The sequence below is a fragment of the Oncorhynchus gorbuscha genome, linkage group LG16 (assembly GCF_021184085.1).
Source record: "Oncorhynchus gorbuscha isolate QuinsamMale2020 ecotype Even-year linkage group LG16, OgorEven_v1.0, whole genome shotgun sequence".
Lineage (NCBI taxonomy): Eukaryota > Metazoa > Chordata > Actinopteri > Salmoniformes > Salmonidae > Oncorhynchus > Oncorhynchus gorbuscha.
Window position 1 is genome coordinate 25,206,015 of NC_060188.1, and position 22,343 is coordinate 25,228,357.

A 22,343-nucleotide genomic window follows, 5' to 3' on the forward strand; every position below is an offset into this window, starting at 1 on the left:
AAAGATATAGGCGTCCTTCCTAACTCAGTTGTCGGAGAGGAAGGAAACCGCTCAGGGATTTCACCATGAGGCCAATGGTGATTTTAAAACAGTTACAGAGTTTAATGGCTGTGATAGGAGATAACTGAGGATGGATCAACAACATTGCAGTAACTCTTTGTCCTGAACACAAAGTGTTATGCTTGGGGCAAATCTAACACAACACATCATTGAGTACCACTCTTCATATTTTCAACCATTATGGTGGCTGCATCATGTTATGGGTATGCATGTCATCGACAAGGATTAGGGAGTTTTTAGGATAAAAAGAAACGGTATAGGACTAAGCACAGGCAAAATACTAGAGAAAAACTTGAATCAGTCTGATTGTAACAGACACTGGGAGACAAATTTACCTTTCAACAGGACAATTATCTAAAACACGAGGCCAAATATTCATTGGAGTTGCTTACCAAGATGACATTGAATTTTCCGTAATGGCCTAGTTACAATTTTGACTTAAATCATCTTGAAAATCTGTGGCAAAACTTGGAAATGGCTGCCAAGCAATGATCAACAACCAACTTGACAGAGCTTAATGGGCAAATATTGTATGATCCAGGTGTGCAAAGCTCTTCGTGACTAACCCAGAAAGACTCACAGCTGTAATCGCCTGTCACGACTTCCGCCGAGGTCTGTCCCTCTCCTTGTTCGGGCGACGTTCGGCGTTCGACGTCACCGGCCATCTAGCCACCGCCGATCCACTTTTCATTTTCCATTTGTTCTGTCTTTGTCTTACACACCTGGCTTCACTCAGCCAATTACTTGGTTATTATTTAACCCTCTGTTCCCCATGTTTTGTTTGTGAGTGATTGTTCATTGTACATCGGTCCGTTTTTTGTGGGCTCGCTATGTTGCCTTGTATTATTGTATTTTTGAGTAAAGTACGTTGATTACTCATATCTGCTGTCCTGCGCCTGACTCTCTACACCATCTACACACAGGACCATTACATAGCCACCAATCAAGATATTAGTGTTTAAAATGTCTATTAAGTACAAAAAATATATATAATTCTTCTTCCACTTTAACATTCCAGAGTGTTTTGTGTAGAAGAAAATTAAATACATTTTAATCACACTTTTGTAACACAATAAAATGTGGAAAAAGTCAAGGGATGTCAATACTTCCTGAATGCACTGTATGTGCAGGTATGGTATTATACTGTAAACATGCAATGACAGGCAATGCATCTCATTCATCCAAGATGGATTTAGGCAGAGATGAACTAAAGTAACCTTTCGGGGCATCACCCGTTCATTACTGAAGATCCCATAGTGCGTAAGCAACAGTTTATATCTAAGAACCATAAACACAGCAGGTAGACAACCAGCAATCATCCTCCATGGAGATTGAACATGGTTTAAGTCTGCAACTGAAGTCTTTTACCCCTTTTAACATGGCAAATTTCCTCATAGGGGTAAATCAAGGACTCTGTCTTTGTGAACATTATATTCACTTTATAACTAGTCAAGAAAGCCCCCCATGTTCATTTCAACCAACAGCCCTATGGTTGGTTGCTTCACGTCATCACTAGCCCAATGTCTTCTGTCTGTAACCACTGAAAAAAAAGACTTAAAAACTAAAGACATATGTCTAAAGACATGTGTGCCAGAAACTCCATCGTCACCCTGTCAGTTCTACACTTTTAGAAAAAAAGGTGCTATCAGGAACCTACAAGGGTTTTTCAGCTGTCCCCATAGGATAACCCTTTGAATAACCCTTTTTTGTTCCAGGAAGAACCCTTTTGGTTCCAGGTAAGAACCCTTTTCAGATCCATGTAGAACCCTTTCCACAGATGGTTCTACCTGGAAGCAAAAGGAGCTCTAATTGGAACCAAAAAGGGCTCTATCCTGTAGGGACAGCCAAAGAACTCTTTTGGAACCCTTATTTTCTAAGAGTGTAGAGACGTGTTCAGTGTGTGTCAGATAGGGCTTTGAAATGCGATGCCTCTCATCGTTGATACCTCACTTGGCGTGTGTGGAGACGGCACACCCTCCTCAGACCGCCTGCCTGCCTGCCTGCCTGCCTGCCTGCTGGTGCCTGTCCATGACATGCTGCCTCAGCCACACTAACTCCCTCGCTGTAGAAAAACAACCAAAACAGAGAGAAAAGGTCATGGTGTTCCTTCCCTCAGACAGAAAAGGAAAGTCACAGTGGTTTATCAAAGCAGAAGATCTCCACTTAACTACTCTAGGATGGTTTCTGAGGAGCCTCATAAAGGAACAGCAGCAGATGTCTATCTACCAGCATGTGACAGGGTCTAGGCCTCAGGAGAAAAACACTTATATAACAAATATCCCCATTAACAGACCCTAGTGGCACTAAGAAGGAGAAAAGAAGAGAAATTACCATATTGATTAATTGGACACAAGATCTGTTTCACTAACTTAACGGCTGTTGTAACTAAGGGTGCTTGGCAGCGTACATTCCTCCTGATCTTTCTTCCAGTCCTTAAGTTCCCAATTCCTCCGCTACATTACACTCATCCCTTTCTCCCTCCACACGGATGATGGCAGACACCTCATGTAAGGAAGGATTGTGTGTCACATGATCAGTCTTGTGAGGAAAGATTCACTTAGAGGGCCCTTTGCCTTGACATGTTTGTCTGTGTCTCTAGCTGGTCCCTCAGTGCTATTGGATGTCATTGGATTTGCAATGTTGTGACTGAGACAACGTGCCCAGCCACACCTCTGTGCTTGTTTGTTTCTTTTTCACGTGTGCTTACCGTATGGTTATGTAAGACTTGCACACAATTTTAAGCTATTCTTTTTCTGAATGGAACCATTTAGCTTACGTACATAGCTAGGAGTTCAGATGTTCCCTGATATACAGAACCATTCAAATGCCAATTGAAGAACATCAGGCACATAACTTTGACACTTTATCTATCGGTACCGATCCAAAACTTACACACAAAGCTTTTTTTTATTTTTTAACCGACAGCAGTCCAGACCGATTGGTTCCAGTTCCTCTAAATGTGCTCACGGTCCCCAGCTCACGGCTGAACATCTCGTATGTATGTGAGTTGAACTGCAGGCTGGCAGGCTAATTCAATGGTATGTTTTCATTAGGTCTCAGGGGCCGAGTAGAGCCCCCTCCTTAGCATGGCTTGTATGGACTCTGACCCCGGTTTAATGCAGGGTGATAGCGATGGGGGTCAAGGTTTTGGAACGCACCCAGCCCAGACTTAAGGTAACAATTTGAGGAGGCAGGCAGCAACATTACAGGGTTATGTAACCCATAGTCGCTGGTCCTTAATGACTTCACAGGCCCCCTGGAATGTCCAATTCTCTATAAGTCTACTTTTTCACCACTCTGTTTGTGGCAACACAAATAAGGTTTGGTATGGTAACCTTAAACAAATCCCTTGTCTGTGCTGTCCTGTGCTGTGCTGTGCCGTGTCATGCTGTGCTGTGCAGTGGTGGGGAAAGTACTAAATTGTCATACTTGAGTAAAAGTAAAGATAAACTTAATAGAAAATTACTAAAGTAAAAGTGAAAGTCACCCAGTAAAATACTACTTAAGTAAAAGTCTAAAAGTATCTGGTTTAAAATGTACAGTGGTTGAAAAGGAACTGAATTGTCATAATTGAGTCAAAGTAAAAAGTCAAAGTAAATTTCTACTTGAATACTGTGGACCAGACCGGTGGCGATTTTCTAAGATGCATTAGTAGTTTTCAATGGCCACCTGACAACCAGAAATAGCTGTCTGAATTTTAGATTGGGTTCTTTCCCTTTTTCTTTTGTTCTGCATTATTTAGGCATTCCTGTTCTTTCCCGCTTATCTGCTCACATATCTCTCCTTCAGTATAAACACAGGGAATGAAGATTGGGCTATCATATACAAAAACAAAGACTCACCCAATTTCAAGATAATTATGTTTCCTACCATTATGACACCATTGATTGATATTCACCGTCAACAGCAGCAGTACATTTGCATTCTGCTACAGCAGGACGCTGTAAGCTGACTGGTCCTGTGAATTAATGGCTTGATAAAGGTCAATATGGCACCTTGCCACATGTGGTCTTTCCACTCTACACCATTTGTAAAGTGAGGTCATAACCTCAACCTCCCCCCCACCACTCCTTTATTGTCTGGGATGTGTCTCAGCTGTGTAGGAAAACTATCCCCCATACAGAATGACCAGCTCTGTTTGTCCAGGGGGCAATCCACCCCAACACAGGGGCCTTCAGCCCTATAACATTGAACATCCTCAGCCCAGGCCAGCCGTGATGTCAGCAAGCCTCTGGTGCTTAGGTGACACATTTCCCAGGGGACGGAGCCCAGCCCAGGCCTGGTGCTGCTGCATCATGGGCCAACTCACTCTGCTCTGCTCTACTGACAGTTGTAAACAGCAATTACTTAATGAGGATGCCTGAAGTCCTGCCATGCATGTTGCCCAATTTACTGGGACTCCATTGTGGCTGCCCAATATACTGGGTCTCCACTGTGGCTGCCCAATGTACTGGGTCTCCACTGTGGCTGCCCAATATACTGGGTCTCCACTGTGGCTGCCCAATATACTGGGTCTCCACTGTGGCTGCCCAATATACTGGGTCTCCACTGTGGCTGCCCAATGTACTGGGTCTCTTCCGTGGCTGCCCAATTTACTGGGTCTCCACTGTGGCTGCCTAGGGAGGGATGCTTTCTTATTCTTTGGGTCCTGATGAAATTATGTCATTGTAAAATAAAGGGAAAACTGCGATCCTTGACGACTGCCCTACTTTTCAAGTTATTTTGGACTTTAACATTGTTACGGGCCATGATATTTCAGGCCATGGTAGTTCTACTTTGTGTGTTCTTTGTCTGAATCTGTCTGCCAATGGATGGGGACATGTTGTACGTTCTTGCTCGATGACAGGCAGCAGGGCAGGGACACTGACATGAAATGTGCCACTCCCAGTGGTGGGGTAAAGGACACATATTCAGGAGGAGAGAAGAGCAGTTCCTAGCATCATGCCCCATGGGCAGTCTGACTGACTGCCATAATTGCAGTATATGTGGGAGAGATGCAAGCCTCAATTGGTAAAATCTTGCCCAAAGTAATGATTGACACATTTGATTGCTCACTTGCCTACAGCATGTTTCTGTTACATCAAACCCTTATTGTTTTTAGGTGTGTGTGTGTGTGTGTGTGTGTGTGTGTGTGTGTGTGTGTGTGTGTGTGTGTGTGTGTGTGTGTGTGTGTGTGTGTGTGTGTGTGTGTGTGTGTGTGTGTGTGTGTGTGTGTGTGTGTGTGTGTGTGTGTGTGTGTGTTGCACAATCTAAGCAGTAGGCGGTAATGTTTGGTTACTTACTACCTGCATAAGAGGTGTAGTTGTGTCCAATTTTTTAAAGACATCTACTGAGGCAGTAGGAGTAGGCAACCTGTTGAATGCCACCCCAAGTAAGGCTAGTGTCTGTCTATCAGCCATGTCGTAGTATGCGCACTGACTTTAACCCTCCCCCTTAACAAAGTCAAATTACCATTGGCTTTCATGTCACAGCGTCACTGAGAAAGCCTGGCGCTGAGATAGAGCTCAATTTTGGGACTGTCTATCCACACGCAAACCAACATACCGCGCTTGTCTTGATTACAGCTGCGGCGTATTACCAGTTCCTTCATATTTGAATGATTCATCTTTCTATTTCTTGTCAGTCAACGTCTATTTCTGAGGGTCACAGAATTTACCTGGGCATTTTTTTGTGCTGAGAAGTTTGCTGTTCTATTACAACATATTTTTCTCTTAATTTATCTTCCTCTGTATTTTTTGTGATGAAATTAACTTGAACGTATAGAACAGCAAATATAACTTCTGTCAAGGAAATATATTTATCACCTCTCTCCAAACGGACTGCGAAGCAATGATGAACAAGAACGGGATGGTGACAAAAATTCACACGAGAATTAGGACCGATCCTTTCACGAGCAATTATGAGTTGCTTGGCAGAGAATTGGGCAGGTAAGTCGCTTGAAATGTTTAATATGTACCCTGTCCAGATCATGAAATGATGCGCTACAATAGGTGTCAATGCGTGCTGCAGTGCGAAGTAAACACGGGGAGGCAGGGGTAAACACACTGTTCAGTCTTTAAAGTGAGAGATTACAAATTGGAAATGTTTGTATTTTTCTCCGCACGTGCAAACGGGAATACGTAAACATTTCACGGTGTCGGCCCAATCTGGATGAGTGGCGCTGACACTGCCATGAAGACTCTCTATCTGCGCCCATGAAATTGTTTTGTGTAGTTGGCTTTTTTTTCTTTTTTTTGTAAGGGAAATCTGTGGGATTTATTCTTTGAGGCCTAATATTTCTGGAATTTGATTTAAGTATAACCAGCCTTGTCTCTTAGACTATACGTAATATAGTAAACGTACATCAGGAATACTTAATAATAATAATAATCAATTTAGTGTACGTTACTTTTGGTATGGTTACTTATGGCAAAAAAATGGTTTGTTGGCCAGGTGTATAATGCGAACATCTAGCATGCGTGTTGGATTCTCATCATGGACAATTTTAGCAACTTTGAAACGACTTACTACTTTTTTGCTACTTTGCAACTACTTAGCATGTTACCTAGTGGCGTAAATTACTGAAGTACTATATCTGTTTTTTGGTTGTATCTGTACTTTACTATTGATAGTTTTTCACTACTTTTACATTCCTATAGAAAATTATGTACTTTTTACTCCATACATTTTCCCTGACCCACAGAATTACTCATTACATTTGAATGTTTAGCAGAACAGAAACATTGTAAAATTCACACTCTTATCATGAGGTCATACCTACTGCCTCTGATCTGGTGAACTCACTAAACACATGCTTCATTTGTAAATTATGTTGGAGTGTGCCCTGGCTATCCCCTAATAAAAAATGTAATTGTGCCATCTGGTTTGCTTAATATTAGGAATTTGAAATGATGTATACTTTTACCTTTTGATATTTAAGTATTTCATTTTAAATATACTTTCAGGCTTACTCAAGTAGTATTCTACTGGGTGACTTTTACTTGAGTCATTTTCTATTAAGATATCTTTACTTTTACTCAAGTATGACAAGTGAGTACCTTCCACCATTGATGCTTAACCCTAACTCCTAGCCTAGCGAACGTTAGCAGCTAGCGAACGTTAGCAGCTAGCGAACGTTAGCAGCTAGCGAACGTAGCTAGCGAACGTTAGCAGCTAGCGAACGCACGTTAGCAGCTAGCGAACGCACGTTAGCAGCTAGCGAACGCACGTTAGCAGCTAGCGAACGCACGTTAGCAGCTAGCGAACGCACGTTAGCAGCTAGCGAACGCACGTTAGCAGCTAGCGAACGCACGTTAGCAGCTAAGCTAGCGAACGCACGTTAGCAGCTAAGCTAGCGAACGCACGTTAGCAGCTAGCGAACGCACGTTAGCAGCTAGCGAACGCACGTTAGCAGCTAAGCTAGCGAACGCACGTTAGCAGCTAAGCTAGCGAACGCACGTTAGCAGCTAAGCTAGCGAACGCACGTTAGCAGCTAAGCTAGCGAACGCACGTTAGCAGCTAAGCTAGCGAACGCACGTTAGCAGCTAAGCTAGCGAACGCACGTTAGCAGCTAAGCTAGCGAACGCACGTTAGCAGCTAAGCTAGCGAACGCACGTTAGCAGCTAAGCTAGCGAACGCACGTTAGCAGCTAAGCTAGCGAACGCACGTTAGCAGCTAAGCTAGCGAACGCACGTTAGCAGCTAGCGAATTGGAATATATCTGACACCAACGCAGGCGCATATTTTCAGTCGCAATAAAGAGCATCATAATTATGTCTCTTGTAGTCTGAGAGCTGGTTTTGGTATGTAGGCTACATGTTTTTCATGGCTGATTTTCCATGAGTAAGGACTTGAGATGATAAATTTGATGCTAAATCAACCTTGTTTTTCTGTGTGCTGTTTTATTTTGGGGTGGATGGTATGTTGAATGTTACTTAATTCTACAACGGGACCATTTTTATGCTTATCATACACATGCAGTATCAACACTAGCACAAAAACAATGTCCTCCATTTGTAATTTATCCCTAGCCTCAATCAATGGCTTTTGAGACTTCTTTGATTCTCCTTCAATTGTGCCACATTCTGTCCCCTGTAAACTGAATTGAGATAATAATTTTACCCTATATCCCCATCTCTCCCCTCTTTAACTGTTACTGCTGTGGGGGCCCTCGGTAGAAAGGTGAATATGCAATGCATTTTACCAGCACCAGTATTATTAGCATGAAATATGCCCTGACCTACATGTACCATCACTGGTCTCAGTAGCTCCCTATCTCTAGATCTCCACCATCCAAGGTATCTCTGGCACACACACAAGCTATTAACACAAGAAGAGATGTTTGCTATTATTCTGTTTGTTCCAGAATCCAGACCATGCCTACAGCCTCACCCATGGCTGTTTGTTTGGGATTGTTACAGTGGGCTAATTCCCTGGCAATCAGCCCTGTTTTGTCCTGGAGGTCAGGGTGGGGGATAACGTGTAATTACCATCAGTCTCCCTCCGCCCTGCTCCGGCCCCCTGTTGTTCTCCACAGATCAGCGAGTGTGACCTACAATGCATTTGAACCCAGACACTAAAATGTGTGCATTCCAAGGCAGTTGAATGGGGGGGGTCTCTGAGATTTTAAACTCCTGTTAAAAAGCCAGTAGCCAGGCTACTACTGCCCTAGGGCCAAAGTGTTTTAGTTCTAACCTGTTGACTAGGATTATTAACTTATCTGGACTTGGGTCATCGCATCGTTTCTGTCTCAGGTGATATTGTACCAATACCCCATGCAACCGTCTTTTATAACTTCATAGGGAGTGGGAGACAGGGAGGTGTTACATGTTTCTCTCTTTTCTGGATAGTATGCAGTCGGGTGCTAAATAAAGACTCATTCCCTTTGGCAGTTGGTAGCAGCCAGATTTCCCTGTCTGACACCATGGGACATCCTGGGCCAGCAGCCAGGACCTGGGGGGAGCTGTTTGAGCTCCGAGTGAGCCCAGCGTCCTCTCAGCACTTCTTCCGCCCCCATCTCTCTCTCCTCCTCATCCTCCTCTCATTACCTCCTCGCCCCCACAACATCCTGATCTGGCCTCATAAATCCCATTAAGTGCAGGAATGTGAGCTGTGTTGGATGCCAGGAGAGCAGCTTGTCAAGATTTAGATGGCCAGTAGAAGAGGGGGGATGGATCCCCCCCCCCTTCTCTCTCTCCTTCACTATGTTTGAGACATTGTGGCCCCTGGTAAACCTGCAGTAACACCTTTGAAGGCTTCTGAAATCTGCCCCTGATTGCCTCCCTTCAATGACCACCCCCCCCTCTCTGTAAATATACTCACACAAATCAGGTATTTAGATAACGTAGAAGAGTTTTGACTTTGAGAACAAGTTACAAGAGTTGACATGAAAGATATTGACTTTGAATTAGTTGGAACCGATCCCTGTTTCTAGGTCAAATGGGTGTTCTCTGATATTTACTTAGCCTAGATTTTCACTATCTTCACTATGTTTTAGAAGGACAGCAAAGGGGTTGTCAACAAAAATGTGTAGGTTTTTGTGTCGTCTGAGAGGAGTTTATGAAGAGGCAGCGGAGTCAATCACCACCTTCCGGAGACACCTGAAACCCCACCTCTTTAAGGAATACCTAGGATAGGATAAGTAATCCCTCTCACCCCCCCCCCTTTAAGATTTAGATGCATTATTGTAAAGTGACTGTTCCACTGGATGTCATAAGGTGAATGCACCAATTTGTAAGTCGCTCTGGATAAGAGCGTCTGCTAAATGACTTAAATGTAAGAGGAACCCAGCCTGTACTGTGTGAGGCAGCTAAAGGCGATCAGCTGTCTGTTTCTCAAAAGGGGAGTGACTCATGTCTGGGTCACTCCCCTTTCGAGAAACACAGACCCCACAGGAAAAACAGTTTCTCAGTTAAATTAGTGCATCACTAAGCATACTGAATGAAAACATCCTTTTATGATCCCCTGTTGATTTGGGGAGTGACACACCACATACATGCAGACATGATGATGTGAAGCTGCATAATGATAGATCTGCAAATCAGGTGTTGGTGTGTCTGCATAATTGCCTTTTCTGTGGGATTTGGGATTTTCACAAAATGTTAAAGACAAACTTCAAGTGGCAGACGTGATTTCTGTCTGAGTGTCTCTAAGGAGCAGCTTCCTGCTCAAGGAGAAGGCTGAAAGTCATGTATTCTGTCATGGGTCAGACATTTGAAGCATGTTGAATTTTATGTCTGTATCCACCTACAACCCCTGTGCTCTTGTCTCTGGTGTGTTACTACAGACATTGTGTGAAAACAGCAGGGTAATGATGGCCTAGTTTAGCAACCTTTGACCTGTTTGTCACCATCTTAAAAGGCCTCCTGTTGCTCCTCAGCATCGCCTGTGGTTTCTTTTAATGTCACCGGCAGTTCCCAGCACAGAGGTAGCTGCTCTGAACTTAGGGAATTGGCTAATTAAAGGAGAAAGGCTTTGACTTTGACTGGTTTGGGTCTTTTTGATTTGGAACAATGTGCCCTAGCAATCCTCACTAGGGCTGGGAAGCAGTGAGAGTGAAGAAAGGGGAAGGAGGAACAGCCCACAGGGAATGGGCTTGTGCCAGCTAACATCCAGGAGGAATAGCAGGCTTAGGTTTACAGTACAGCCAGCCTGGAGGTAAGATGTAAGAAAATGACCAGCACCAAGTTTACACTCCCTCTCCATACAGACACTGCTTTTAATAGCAGAACTGTAGGGATACCATTGTCTACCTGTGCAGTTTTTATGAATGGTTGCCTTTCACTGCCAGGCTCTGTCTGGCCAAAAACATTGACTCTAAAAAAGTGTCTGTATGTCAAGTAACATGGCAGAAACAGTTGTCAGTTGAACCAGGGAAGCGAGGGAAGGCCAAAATTCACTAACAGGGATGCCAAATGATTTGGTAAGTGAAGTTGCGGACTCAGTTTTTTCAGAGGTTAGGAGGACTCTGCTGTGGCCTCCTGGACCCACTTCTCCCCGAGTCCAGCGCCAGGGAAGTGGGTGGTCCTGGTCCTAGTGCAGGGGCTGCCATGTTTGCTGGTCAGCCTGCACAGGCCTTTGTGTGGCTGTCCGAGGAGATGTAGGGTCCTGCTTAAGGTCTGGGTGGAGGCGTTTGGGAATTCCATTTGTCCCCCGCTGCTGTCAGCTGTAAGAATGGGAAGTGTACAAGGCTCCGTTATCGCCCTGGGATAGTGTTTGTAGAAGGATGGACACAGTGGGGTGATTCTACACATTGGATTTCCTGCCCACACCCGCAGCCTGACCCACAACACCTCTGATGAATCCATCAATGTATGCAGCAGCAAATGGAATGCTCAGATGGTATTCTAGAATTGTGGTTGTACGTTCCTCTTTTCTTTTCTCTGGGGGTGGGGCTTGTGGACAGACAAGCCCAGCTGTTGCACTCCTCTCTTTATGTTGACTTAAAGAGTGCTATTAGTCTTATCACCACTCAGGAGTGACAGTTGGGGCCCATCTCCTGCCCGTCATGGAGCTTGTAACGCCAGGGTAGTGGGTTCGATCCCCGGGACCACCCATACGTAGAATGTATGCACACATGACTGTAAGTCGCTTTGGATAAAAGCGTCTGCTAAATGGCATAAAAAATAAAAAAAAATAAAGGAAGAGGAGAGAAGGAAATCTTACTACACTGATGAGGGAGCCTATCACTTGGTGCTCATCATCAGTCCTACATTGCATAACAATAGTTGATTAACTCCATGTGTATCCCTCTGTTTTGTAATACCACTCAGTCCACCTCTTCATTTTCCTTGGTGGTCTTTCAGTGGCCTGTGCATCCTACCTATTGTAATCTGTTTCACTGCACTGCATTTATTTAATTTTTTGCTTTATTGGTTGTGTCATAATTGTTTGGAGCTCTCAGTGCTGTAATTGCTGTTTATCTCTCCCATGATTACTCCCTGCAGGTTCATGGCCAGAGTCAATCAGATTTACCGATAAAACATTGAAGACAACCAAATCAAATGTGTAAGCCGCCTGTAAGTGAAACTGTTAATTGTGTTTCTGATTATTCAACATCCATTTCCCCCACTCTATCTTTTCCCAGGGGAAAGTTCGCTGTGGTGAAGAAGTGCATTGAAAAGGCGACAGGGACGGAGCACGCTGCCAAGTTCTTGAGGAAACGTCGGAAGGGCGAGGACTGCCGCATGGACATCCTCAACGAGATCGCTGTTCTGGAGTCAGCCAAGGCTAACCCTTATGTGGTGGCGCTGCATGAGGTCTACGAGACCAACTCTGAGATCATCCTCATCCTCGAGTGGTGAGTAAACTCGTACGCGTCAAAACGCAAAGACCATGGAAAAAGGTGGTGTGCACAGTATGTGAGTGTGTGTTTGGACCTCTGCACCGCCCTTCGCTCATGTCGCCAGTGATGGGAGAAAATGCTGGTGATGGTAATCTAGAAGACCCTTTAAACGCTCCGTACATGTTGATGCTCCACCACAATGCAGCACTGGCAGGAAAAATGGGATGAAATGATAAGGTTCCTAATGAGGGGGAAATGAAAACCCATTATGCGCCATTTACCGAAAAAGCATTCCGTCTCTGCAGGTTTCTCTCTTTCTGCGTAGTTTCGAGAGGTTTTGATGCGGTCGCCTGAGTAAAAATGTATTCTGCTCATATAAAACATGGGATTTTTTTAATGTCCTCTTTGTTTCAAAACCGCATGAGATCTTGCGTGGACAGGATGTTGAGTGGCGCAAATGTCAGAGCGTTGAATTTGTTGAAAAATGGTAGATTACATCTCCAGTCTAACCCTCACACGTCAACTTCCTGTGTTTGCACTCTTACTGCTGAGGATGCAGCTGCGTGTCACTCAAGAGTTTCTCACCTTTAAAATCAGCTGCACGAACACGCATGCAAACACACGCAGGCCTGCTTGAACCTTGTAACCTTATAAGGAAATGACAACTCCCCTGTGGTTGGTCGCTGTGCTCACAGCCACATCTCTCCGATTCTTGTTACCTCGCCTGACTGATTGTGTCAGTGCTTCTATAAACAGACGGACGAAGATGGACCAAATTACTCAATTTTGAAGATTCTTGAGAATAAGTATTTGTCACGTTATACATTTTAAGGAAAAACTAGCATCAGTCAAATTATTCCATCATGCTTCAAAGCATCCATTCCATCCAAACACAGGTGAACCAGTCAGCATCTGAGCTGCATCCATCTGATCAACAAAGTAATGAGGTCAGGGTGGAAGGAAAGACTGTCTGGTCTGGTGTAATATCCTTTGACTACTACCTAGCGTATGTGTCATGGCTGTCCTCCGTGACCACTCTGGTCTCATTCTAATTAGGAGCCAGAGATGGTAACAAGCATTGTAATGATCCCCAAGCCCCATTACAAATAGACAACATCCCACCAACCAGTTCATCTAGAAGACCAAAAGACTGTGTCCCCTCCTGACCCTGGTGGGTGGTTTATGACCAGACATCTCCACCCATTCCCGTCCTAGACATAGAATTCTCCCGCAGAACAAAAGGTTCCCTATAGTGGGGGGTGGTGGTATGTGCTTGGCCTTGGACCCTAGTTCGAAAGAGGAAGCAGAGCCACTATTTCCTGCCTGCAGGGGCAGGCACTGGTCCATAGCCCTGCACTAGCTGCCAGATAACTTTGCGCTTCCTTGTGCAGTCGTCCTTTGTCTGTCTGGAAGTTTTGGAGATTCTTCTAGGCCTATGTTCATCCAGATCCCAGTAAAGGTTATGGTTCCTAGTGAAATCCCCTACTAACCTGGTAATCTGCAGCCATTGAGATGCTGTTGCAGCCTGTATGACTGTGAACTCTTTGCCTGTTAAAGGGCTCTCTGACCTCAGCGTGGGCTAGCTTTGCTGCAAACCAGAGAATAATGTTCCATTTCCTGTGGGTTTACATAGAAGCAGTTAGTAATGCTTCCAAAAGTAGAAAACACACACACACACACACACACACACGCATACACTCACACTCATACTCACACATTGGTCTGCACATAGCCACAACCACATCCCCACGCAACGTATGAGAAATGGAGCGAGAAACAAACTTTTCCTCATCAGTAAGTCTAAACCCAGTCTGTGCGAGCACCACACATAATGACTAGTCTAACCGAAAATGCCACTTTTAATGAGAAATGAACCTGCGTCATCTTTGCCTAGAACGCATTCTGACGGTTTAAACATAATGGTTTTCTGTACTAGGGGCACAGTCCATGGCCTGCTTCTGATGGTGGCGAATAGTTGCATGATATTATATATTATAAATAAATGTCTTCAATGGTTCTCCAACAAACATATTAGATTTGTCATCTGTGTGTTCCCAACTCTCTACATGTCTTGTCAAGGAAACCCATGATGTTACCAGAGATCAAACAACCCTCTAGGATGAGACTAAACATCTTACGTTTTTGTCATATTGACAAATACAGTATTGTGCAGGTGCATTTCTAGAGGTCTACATTATATGTGGGAAAATGAGATGAACCAAGTCACCCGACGTTTGTTTTTCAAGGTCAGTGTATGCACGGTGACGGTTTTGCCCAACCCTCAGTCACTACATATTTGTTTATCTGGCAAACAATATGTTACACGTTTTGTGAATACTGTACTTAGCCGTTTCACCTCAGAGTCTTTGAACTCATGACACTGCAGTAAACTCTGAGGTAACTTCAGATAAGAGGAACTCAAAATTCTAACCAATTACAGGCAATCGGATAGTCTTGGGAATGGCAGTCGGGTCCACAGATTGCCCGGCCAATCATAACCCGAGAGCAGCTTTAAAGCTTTACAGGGTATGTTGATGAAAATGTAGCACTTTGACTCACTCAAGCTTGATCTTTCAGCGCTGACAGACTCATTCCTGAGGTTATTTTTTTCTAGAACAGTTTTTCAGCCCCTCTGTAATTGGGAAGGAGGATGATGTTTTTTTTCTCCCCCTCTGTCCTCTTAATTCTGCTTTCATCCTCAAGTGTAACTGTATCTGATGTTTTTGTGTGGGTTTTGAAACATCTTACTTACATAATGCAAATTGAAACCCTCACCTCCAGTCCATGTCAGCCATTTATCTTTGTCACTTCAAAATGTATGCAGTCCTCTAAGTAAATGGATTATATACTTTGACACATCTCCACTGTCTAACATGGACTGCAATATATTCTTCAGAATCTTTTTAGGAACAAGTAAAAGTGTTTTTGAGGATGAGGGCTGTCTAATAAATTGTATTTCAATTTTCTAAATGGAAAAAGCTCCTTGAACAACTGTTTGTACGGAGTTCTCTTCGTTCTAGTAAAGGTTTGACACATAAAGTCTCCTGTAACGGAGGATGAGTGTTGTCACAGCATAGTCTCATCTAAATGATGACAACTCTGCAACCAGAGTCTATGTACTGTGCCGAGTACACAATGCAGTCAACACACAGGCACTGTGAGAAGTGATCAGTAGTATGCTTTGAGGTTTGGTAGCTGGCCAGCAAGAGTAAAATGCCTATTCCTGGAGATCTTAAGCCCAGACTAACCAAGTTAGCCTGTGAGAATGCAGCCAATATTGTGAAGCACATACGTAAATACACACTCTGTCCCACATCCTCTCATTGGGAAGTCATGGCTCGTCGGTCTTCAGCTCATTCTCAAGTAGCTCTTTGCCCGCCCTCCGCCCAACCTTAATGTTCTGCGGGTGACGGCTACTGTGAATCTCTTTTGATGGGACTCTGCACAGTTATTCTGTCTTAAGTGGAAGGGAAACCATTCCATGTCATCTGTCTGCTGACTGACAGTGGGGAGACTGATCCACTGAGGCATAGAGGGAGAAATGAGACCATACAAACATGATGGCAGGAGATGTATCAGATCTTTCCATAGTGCTTGGAGGGTATGTCCTCAGTCCATTTAATTTCTACAGGATGGCTCTTGTTAGTACTAAAAGCCTTGTCTCCTCCTCCTAGATGAGAGTTTATTGAAGTATTTTGGAGGGTATTTTTGTTTTCGCCTTTTGGTAAATAGTTAAAACGGGGAAAGGAAGGGGTGGGATAATTTAGACCTATTTGAGTCAATTGTATTAAATTGAGACCCAGCACATGGAACAGACGAATGATGAGTGGCACAATCTCTCTTTTTATCATGTTTGTTTTTTTTTTTAATCATGCAGTTGTCAGCAAGCATAAATCAAAGCCATGCTTCCAACGACACACTGATGTCTCTCATTTCCTCTATCCTAAAACTGGTCAACTAGGACTGCTATGCATATTTGGTATACATGTGTACTGTAGGGACTTTGGTCCCCTTCTTTTAGTAGTCTTCCACCAACACTTTTTTTTGGGGGGGGGGGGATCGATCAAAAGACGGCCAGCATTAAATGTGTGGAGCCCCAAGCGAAAGGGGATTTATATGGTGCAATGATGGATATCCAGAAAAACACAATCTCATATTTCCACAGCTGAGGACAGTAAAGGTAAGGATGCAACAGTGCGGGGCTACCCAGGGATTAGATGGTGTGGTTATGTAACAGTTATGCCCGGGCCATGGTCACAGATAAAAAGCATGTGTGCTGACTAAATCCCCCACACATGGCTGTGCTATTTGGCAAGCGTCCTCTCTCCAGGCTTTTCATCTGCTTTGGAGTAACATCCAACATAAATCTGCCATGTCCCGGGCTGCATTGCTTACCACTGTTACACAAGCATGACAAGAATTGACAAACCGGGCATTTACCTTAACAAAAATCAGATGTCAGCATTTTAATTTGTTAATTGGCCTTTCTATTTTCTAAGTGGATCCCAAAAAATAGGACAACCCCCCCCCCCCCCCCCCACACACACCCTCAGTGTGCTGTCACTGTCTCAAGTCTTAGGTAACTCTTTATTATACGACAGGGATCTCTAGTTCGATAGATTTTGAAATTCTTTCCCCTTCGTTTTTTGTTTTTGACTTGTCTGATCTGGAATGTGTAACTCTGGAAAGCCTTATCCGGGACTGGCACTGACTGATATGGGTCCTCGTATCTCGAGTCAAAGCTGAGGTCAGGGAGGCACCATTTTTTTTCTTCTGATTTCCGTGTGGGAACGTCGGAGTGCCACAGACAGGAGTCACATGCTTTGTGTGTGGATGTGGAGCACGGACCCTGTTCCCAAGCCCAAAGTACAATAACCACAGGGCCAGTTGTGTAACACTTCAATGTGTATGTGATAACGGGATAGGGGTGGGATTGGCATTTTCGCCATGTTTGAGTTGATAGTTGTACAAATGCAGTGATTTACAGTGTAAGGGTGTAGACTTCAAGAGTGTAAATGCTCAGTAAAAACTACAGATATGATAAACATGTACTGTTTGTTGTTCATCTCATCACTATGGGTCTATTTTGATCCTCCTTTGCCGCTGTGTTTTCCAGTGCTGCCGGCGGAGAGATCTTCAACCAGTGTGTGGCGGAGAACGACGAGGCCTTCACAGAGAAGGATGTGATCCGGTTGGCCAGACAGATCCTCACCGGCGTGGCCTGTCTGCACAGCAACAATGTGGTCCACTTGGACCTGAAGGTCAGTAGAGAGCTCTTCTCGGAACCCAAAACCAAATCCGCTACTAGTTACGGCTGTCAAAGCGAGACTAGTGAAGAAAACAGGACACCCCTGGAATGGGAGACTGTTTCTCAACTGGCATATTTCTCCCCTTCAGCAATGAGAACCCCTTAATGTGGCAGAGCATTAACTCTTCCTGTATTCTAGCAAATAAAGACGCCCATCCTAGTTACTCTGTTAGCTTTTAACGAGTGACCACTGTTTGTATGTGAATGCTGCGTAGTTTTTGTCCTGTAGTTCCTGCTCTTACATATGAACCCTGTCAGGGTCTGGTTTCTCTCTAGAAGTTATTTTGTAAATACTGCAGGGTTGTGTAACAGAAGACACAGAACAAAAGCTGGAAGTCTTATAGGTCTGTTTTATGATGTCAAAAACATTTGTATTGTTGATAATGATGAATAAAAAAACTGTTTTGGAACATGTTAGAACTTGGCAGGCAGGTTATATATGAAGATGGACTTTATGAGCAGGTTGTGATACAGCCCGGGATCGAACCTGGGTGTGTAATGATAGCTCTAGCGATGCAGTGCCTTAGACCGCTGTGCCACTTGGTCCCCCAAGATGTCCTGGCCAAAGGCCCCCAGGTCAGGAATCTAGCCAGTATGACCCAGAGGTTAAGCATCGTATATGATATAGGAGCCATCTAATGTGATAGGCCCTCCAAGACATCCCACCTTTCCTAGGAATCCTCTAATAGGCTAAGGGGGATAAACCTGGTTTAGGGATATTGAATCTCTCTGAGGCTGTACACTCTGTGGGTTTGGCTTATTCATGTAGAGGTAGATTAGACTCTTTAGTGGAAGGCCTTGAGGCTCAATGACTACTCAACTGATTAACTATCTATCAAGCATGGTATATGACCTCTGACTGTAAATTCACTTACCACACACTCTTTGGATTTGGTCTAATTTGGATTTGGTCTAATCTGTCTATCTCGGTCTCGCCCCTCAGCCCCAGAACATCCTGCTGACCAGTGCCATCCCACTGGGTGATATCCGCATCGTGGACTTTGGCCTGTCCAGAAGCATGGACAGTGTGACAGAAGTCCGAGAGATCCTGGGCACCCCGGAGTATGTGGGTGAGTGAGTCCTGCCTCCTGGCTTCTGCAGTCAGATTATATCAATAAGGAAGATAGATAAGCAATTCTAAACCTCAGTACTGTAAAATGTTTATTAGGACTAATTTGCATTGTCCATGCTATTCCAGCTCCAGAGATCCTGAACTATGAACCCATCAGCATAGCGACAGACATGTGGTGAGTATGAGCTAAAGAGACCGTGTCAAGCAGATATCAGTTCGTGTCTTCAATACATCTTGGTTTTTCCAGAAGCCATAAAATATTGATCACCAGCCAGCTCCACAGTGGAAATGTGAGAAAAATACTTCCCCATGTCTTGTAGTCTGACACCTTTCCCTCCTCATCTCTCAGGTCCATAGGGGTCCTGACCTACGTCATGCTGACGGGCGAGTCTCCGTTCCTGGGGGACAACAAGCAGGAGACCTTCCTGAACATCTCCCAGGTCAATGTGGACTACTCCCAGGATGCCTTCGAGGGTGTCTCCTCCCTCGCCATTGACTTCATCAAGACCCTGCTGCTCAAAAACCCCAGGTGAGAAACAGGATCGGTTCAAGACTCCACACTCAATCAGTTCAGTGCCACAGCCCGACAGATATTCTCCCACATGTCCCATAGTGAGTTCAACACTGATTAACAGGTGAATGATGTCATTCATACTGCTGTTTGCAGCACATCCTCGTTAAGTCTCCCGATGCGCGGTAACGTATATTAATAATTTAACATAAGGATAATGGTCCTTGTTACGTTTCGACTATTAACACATTCTGTGTCACCACTGTCCCTATTTGATCAAGTGTTCCAGCACAGAAGGGCTAGATACTGTATGTCACCATCATGTCTCAATGACAAACAGCAGTAGTCTATCGCTGTGATCCAAGGGCCATAATCTTCACTCAATTTAATTGCTGCAGATTATCGGCAGTATAATTTTCTTTTTTTTTAAGTGGAAAAATTCCTGTGTGTCTGAGTAATCCCAAAAAGAGGAAAAGACTGGGATGAAACAGTGGGCTTTGGTGGTTTTTCCAAAAGACTGTGTCAGGGAAAGAAGAGTGTCTGAGGGAATGGGAGGGACAGGAAGTTATATAACTGCATATTTGTCACCTTTTTACCATTAGCTTTCCTTTACATATATTCACATTAGCTATTTCAGTTTTACTTTCAAAACTGATGAACAGAAGCTTTAAAGTCCTTGCTGCCTAGACATTGATGATTGATTGGAGATCTGACACGCATCCTCTCTGTCTGTGTGTCCACAGGAAGAGAGCCACTGCAGCGGAGTGCCTTAACCACCCCTGGCTGACTGGACCAGCTGACCTCTACACCCAGCTCCACGCCAGCTCTCTACCCTCATTGGACGAGCCTGAGACCAGCCAATCAGAGTCTGAGCCTGAGAGCCCGGCACCCTCCCCAGAGCTGGAGAGCATGGGTTCGTACCTGATATGCCCTGGTCAGGTAGACCTGAAGACAGGCCGCAATGCCTTTTCCTTCACTTCTGAGCCCTTCCCCGCACTGCCAGAGATCCAACAGGAGCTCATCTGCTGAGGAAGGGCTCCACTAGACACTGTGTGTAGTGACTGACTGGACTGCTGTCACAGAATGGACACTGTCTGGAAGCCAGTGAGACCTGGTCTGGTCCTACGCAGGGCCTCCAGCTCTGTTAGACTCTGTATGTGTGCTGCTGCTACTACTGCGATGGATGTGTGATATCTGTCTGAGCTCAGCTGACCGTGTGCAGTAAATCCATGCGTGTTTGATGCATGTTACCCTGTGCTGATAGTGTGCTGATGCGTGGCGTCTGGTAATGAGCCACACTGACACACTTTAATGCATCTGCAGCGAGGGTACTTTAACTGTATGAGTGCTGTGAATGGAAGGAGTGGGCCAGTTCTTTGTGCTCGGCTATGAAGACTAGAACAGTGGGACTGACTTCATCCATCACTTGGTCTGGTCTGCACTCTCAGTGAAGGAAGTCCTGCTTTGTCCCAGGCTGGGTTGATCCCTTGTTGGCTCTCACCTTGGCTGCCCTTCATGTTCCACTCCCTCACCGACCTTTGAACCAGGACTTCGCCTCTCCTTTGTGAGGATGTAACTGCTGAGAGGAAATGACGTTGGCCAACAGGAAGTTGGAACCACTTTGCTTTTTGTTGAGGTCTGAACCTTGTATGCCTTTCATGATGATGTTGATTATGAAGGATGCCAATGATGTTAGACAGATGTCCCTAGATGAGATGCTGCCTACGCATCAAAGGAAAACTGACTGACTGTGTTAGGGGAGTGCCCTCACAGAAACCAGTCAGAAGGGTTAAATAGTCTTCTCTGATTTTGTTTGTGTTCATATGACCACTTCAGGCCTCCAAACATAGAAAGCCATCTCAATCACCACATCTAATTAAATCACATCCTTTGTTTAGTGTAAGGACATCCTTTGTTTAGTGTAAGGACAATCTTTGCTGTTCAATTTAAAGCACTTTTTATTTTAAAAATGAACTACACAAATGATCAAAGTATTAACCAAAGTCTTGATGAAATGGCTCAAAAAGCACAGTTTAGTTGAATGACTAAGACACAAATGTACATGGCCACTTCCCACCATCTGTTAATATATTTGCATCACCCGTTTCCACCAAGTGCCATATAGTTCACCTGCTGTGTTGATGTTTCTGTTTATTCTTATGAGATTTTTGTTGTTGTTGCTATTGTTGCACAATTTCCATGTACTCCTGTTTAAAATATCAGTTTGCCATATTGGATATGTCACAATATATTTCCCTTCAGGCTTTGTGAACAGTTGTCTTTTTGAAAGGAAGTGACTAGGATTCAATGATGTCATAATTTTGAATTGTGGCGTTTAATGACAGTTCAATGAATTGCAACCAATTGAAAGGCTTTGAAGAAAGCTCCTTTGGATATGTGGTGTTTGAGAGTGAAGAGAAATTACTCTTGAGGACTTCTCAAAAATTACTGAAGTGTGTATTGTTTGATAGTGTAAGAATAATCTGTAAAATATTTTAAGATCCATAATGTGTGAACATTTTAATAATTATTGTATGCCTCTCCTTTTTTTTCTTTTTTTAAAATCTCGACTCTGTACTTGTGACTTTCATTCCTGGTTACTGCTCATGAATTTCAGGCAGGTTTGCACTTGTGTCCAGGTGGACGTTACATTGAAATTAATAAATGTTGATGGCATTCCTCGCAAAAATGTATCAAACAATAAATGTACATTTTGTATTAAACTATTCATCTTGATGAATTTACTTCATTGTGTGGTCTGTTTAGGCATGGAACAACCCCTGCTTGGCTTGTTCCCTCAACCACAAAGCTTAAGTCTGGTCAGAATGCATTTCCTTGTACAAAGGACCGGGGAACCATTGAGACTCATTATAACCTTATTCTCCTCTTGTGTGCTGAATATCAAGTCTCTCCACTTGAAATAAATTCCTCAAACTACAGTATCTTTAGTTTACACTGAAGACCATTTCCCAAGTGTCTGTCTTTCCTGTTTTTGGTACTTTTGTTGGAAACAAGTTAAATGTAGCAAGAAGAGCTGATGGGTTTCCAGAAATATCTAGCTACTCTTCACAGGAAATACCAGTGTCACTTAAAGGGACATGCTGCACACGTGTGTGTGTGTGTGTGTGTGT

General features: G+C 44.0%; 1 protein-coding gene across 1 annotated transcript; it reads left to right on the forward strand.

Moving 5' to 3' along the window:
* The first annotated feature begins 5,517 nt into the window (after nt 1-5,517).
* LOC123999354 (serine/threonine-protein kinase 17A-like) lies at nt 5,518-21,952 on the forward strand. The gene is made up of 7 exons (XM_046305018.1): nt 5,518-5,987; nt 12,124-12,336; nt 17,438-17,582; nt 18,573-18,699; nt 18,828-18,876; nt 19,051-19,230; nt 19,956-21,952. The coding sequence occupies exons 1-7, from the start codon at nt 5,890-5,892 to the stop codon at nt 20,239-20,241; spliced, it is 1,098 nt and encodes a 365-aa protein (XP_046160974.1). The 5' UTR covers nt 5,518-5,889; the 3' UTR covers nt 20,242-21,952.
* Nucleotides 21,953-22,343: the final 391 nt, after the last annotated feature.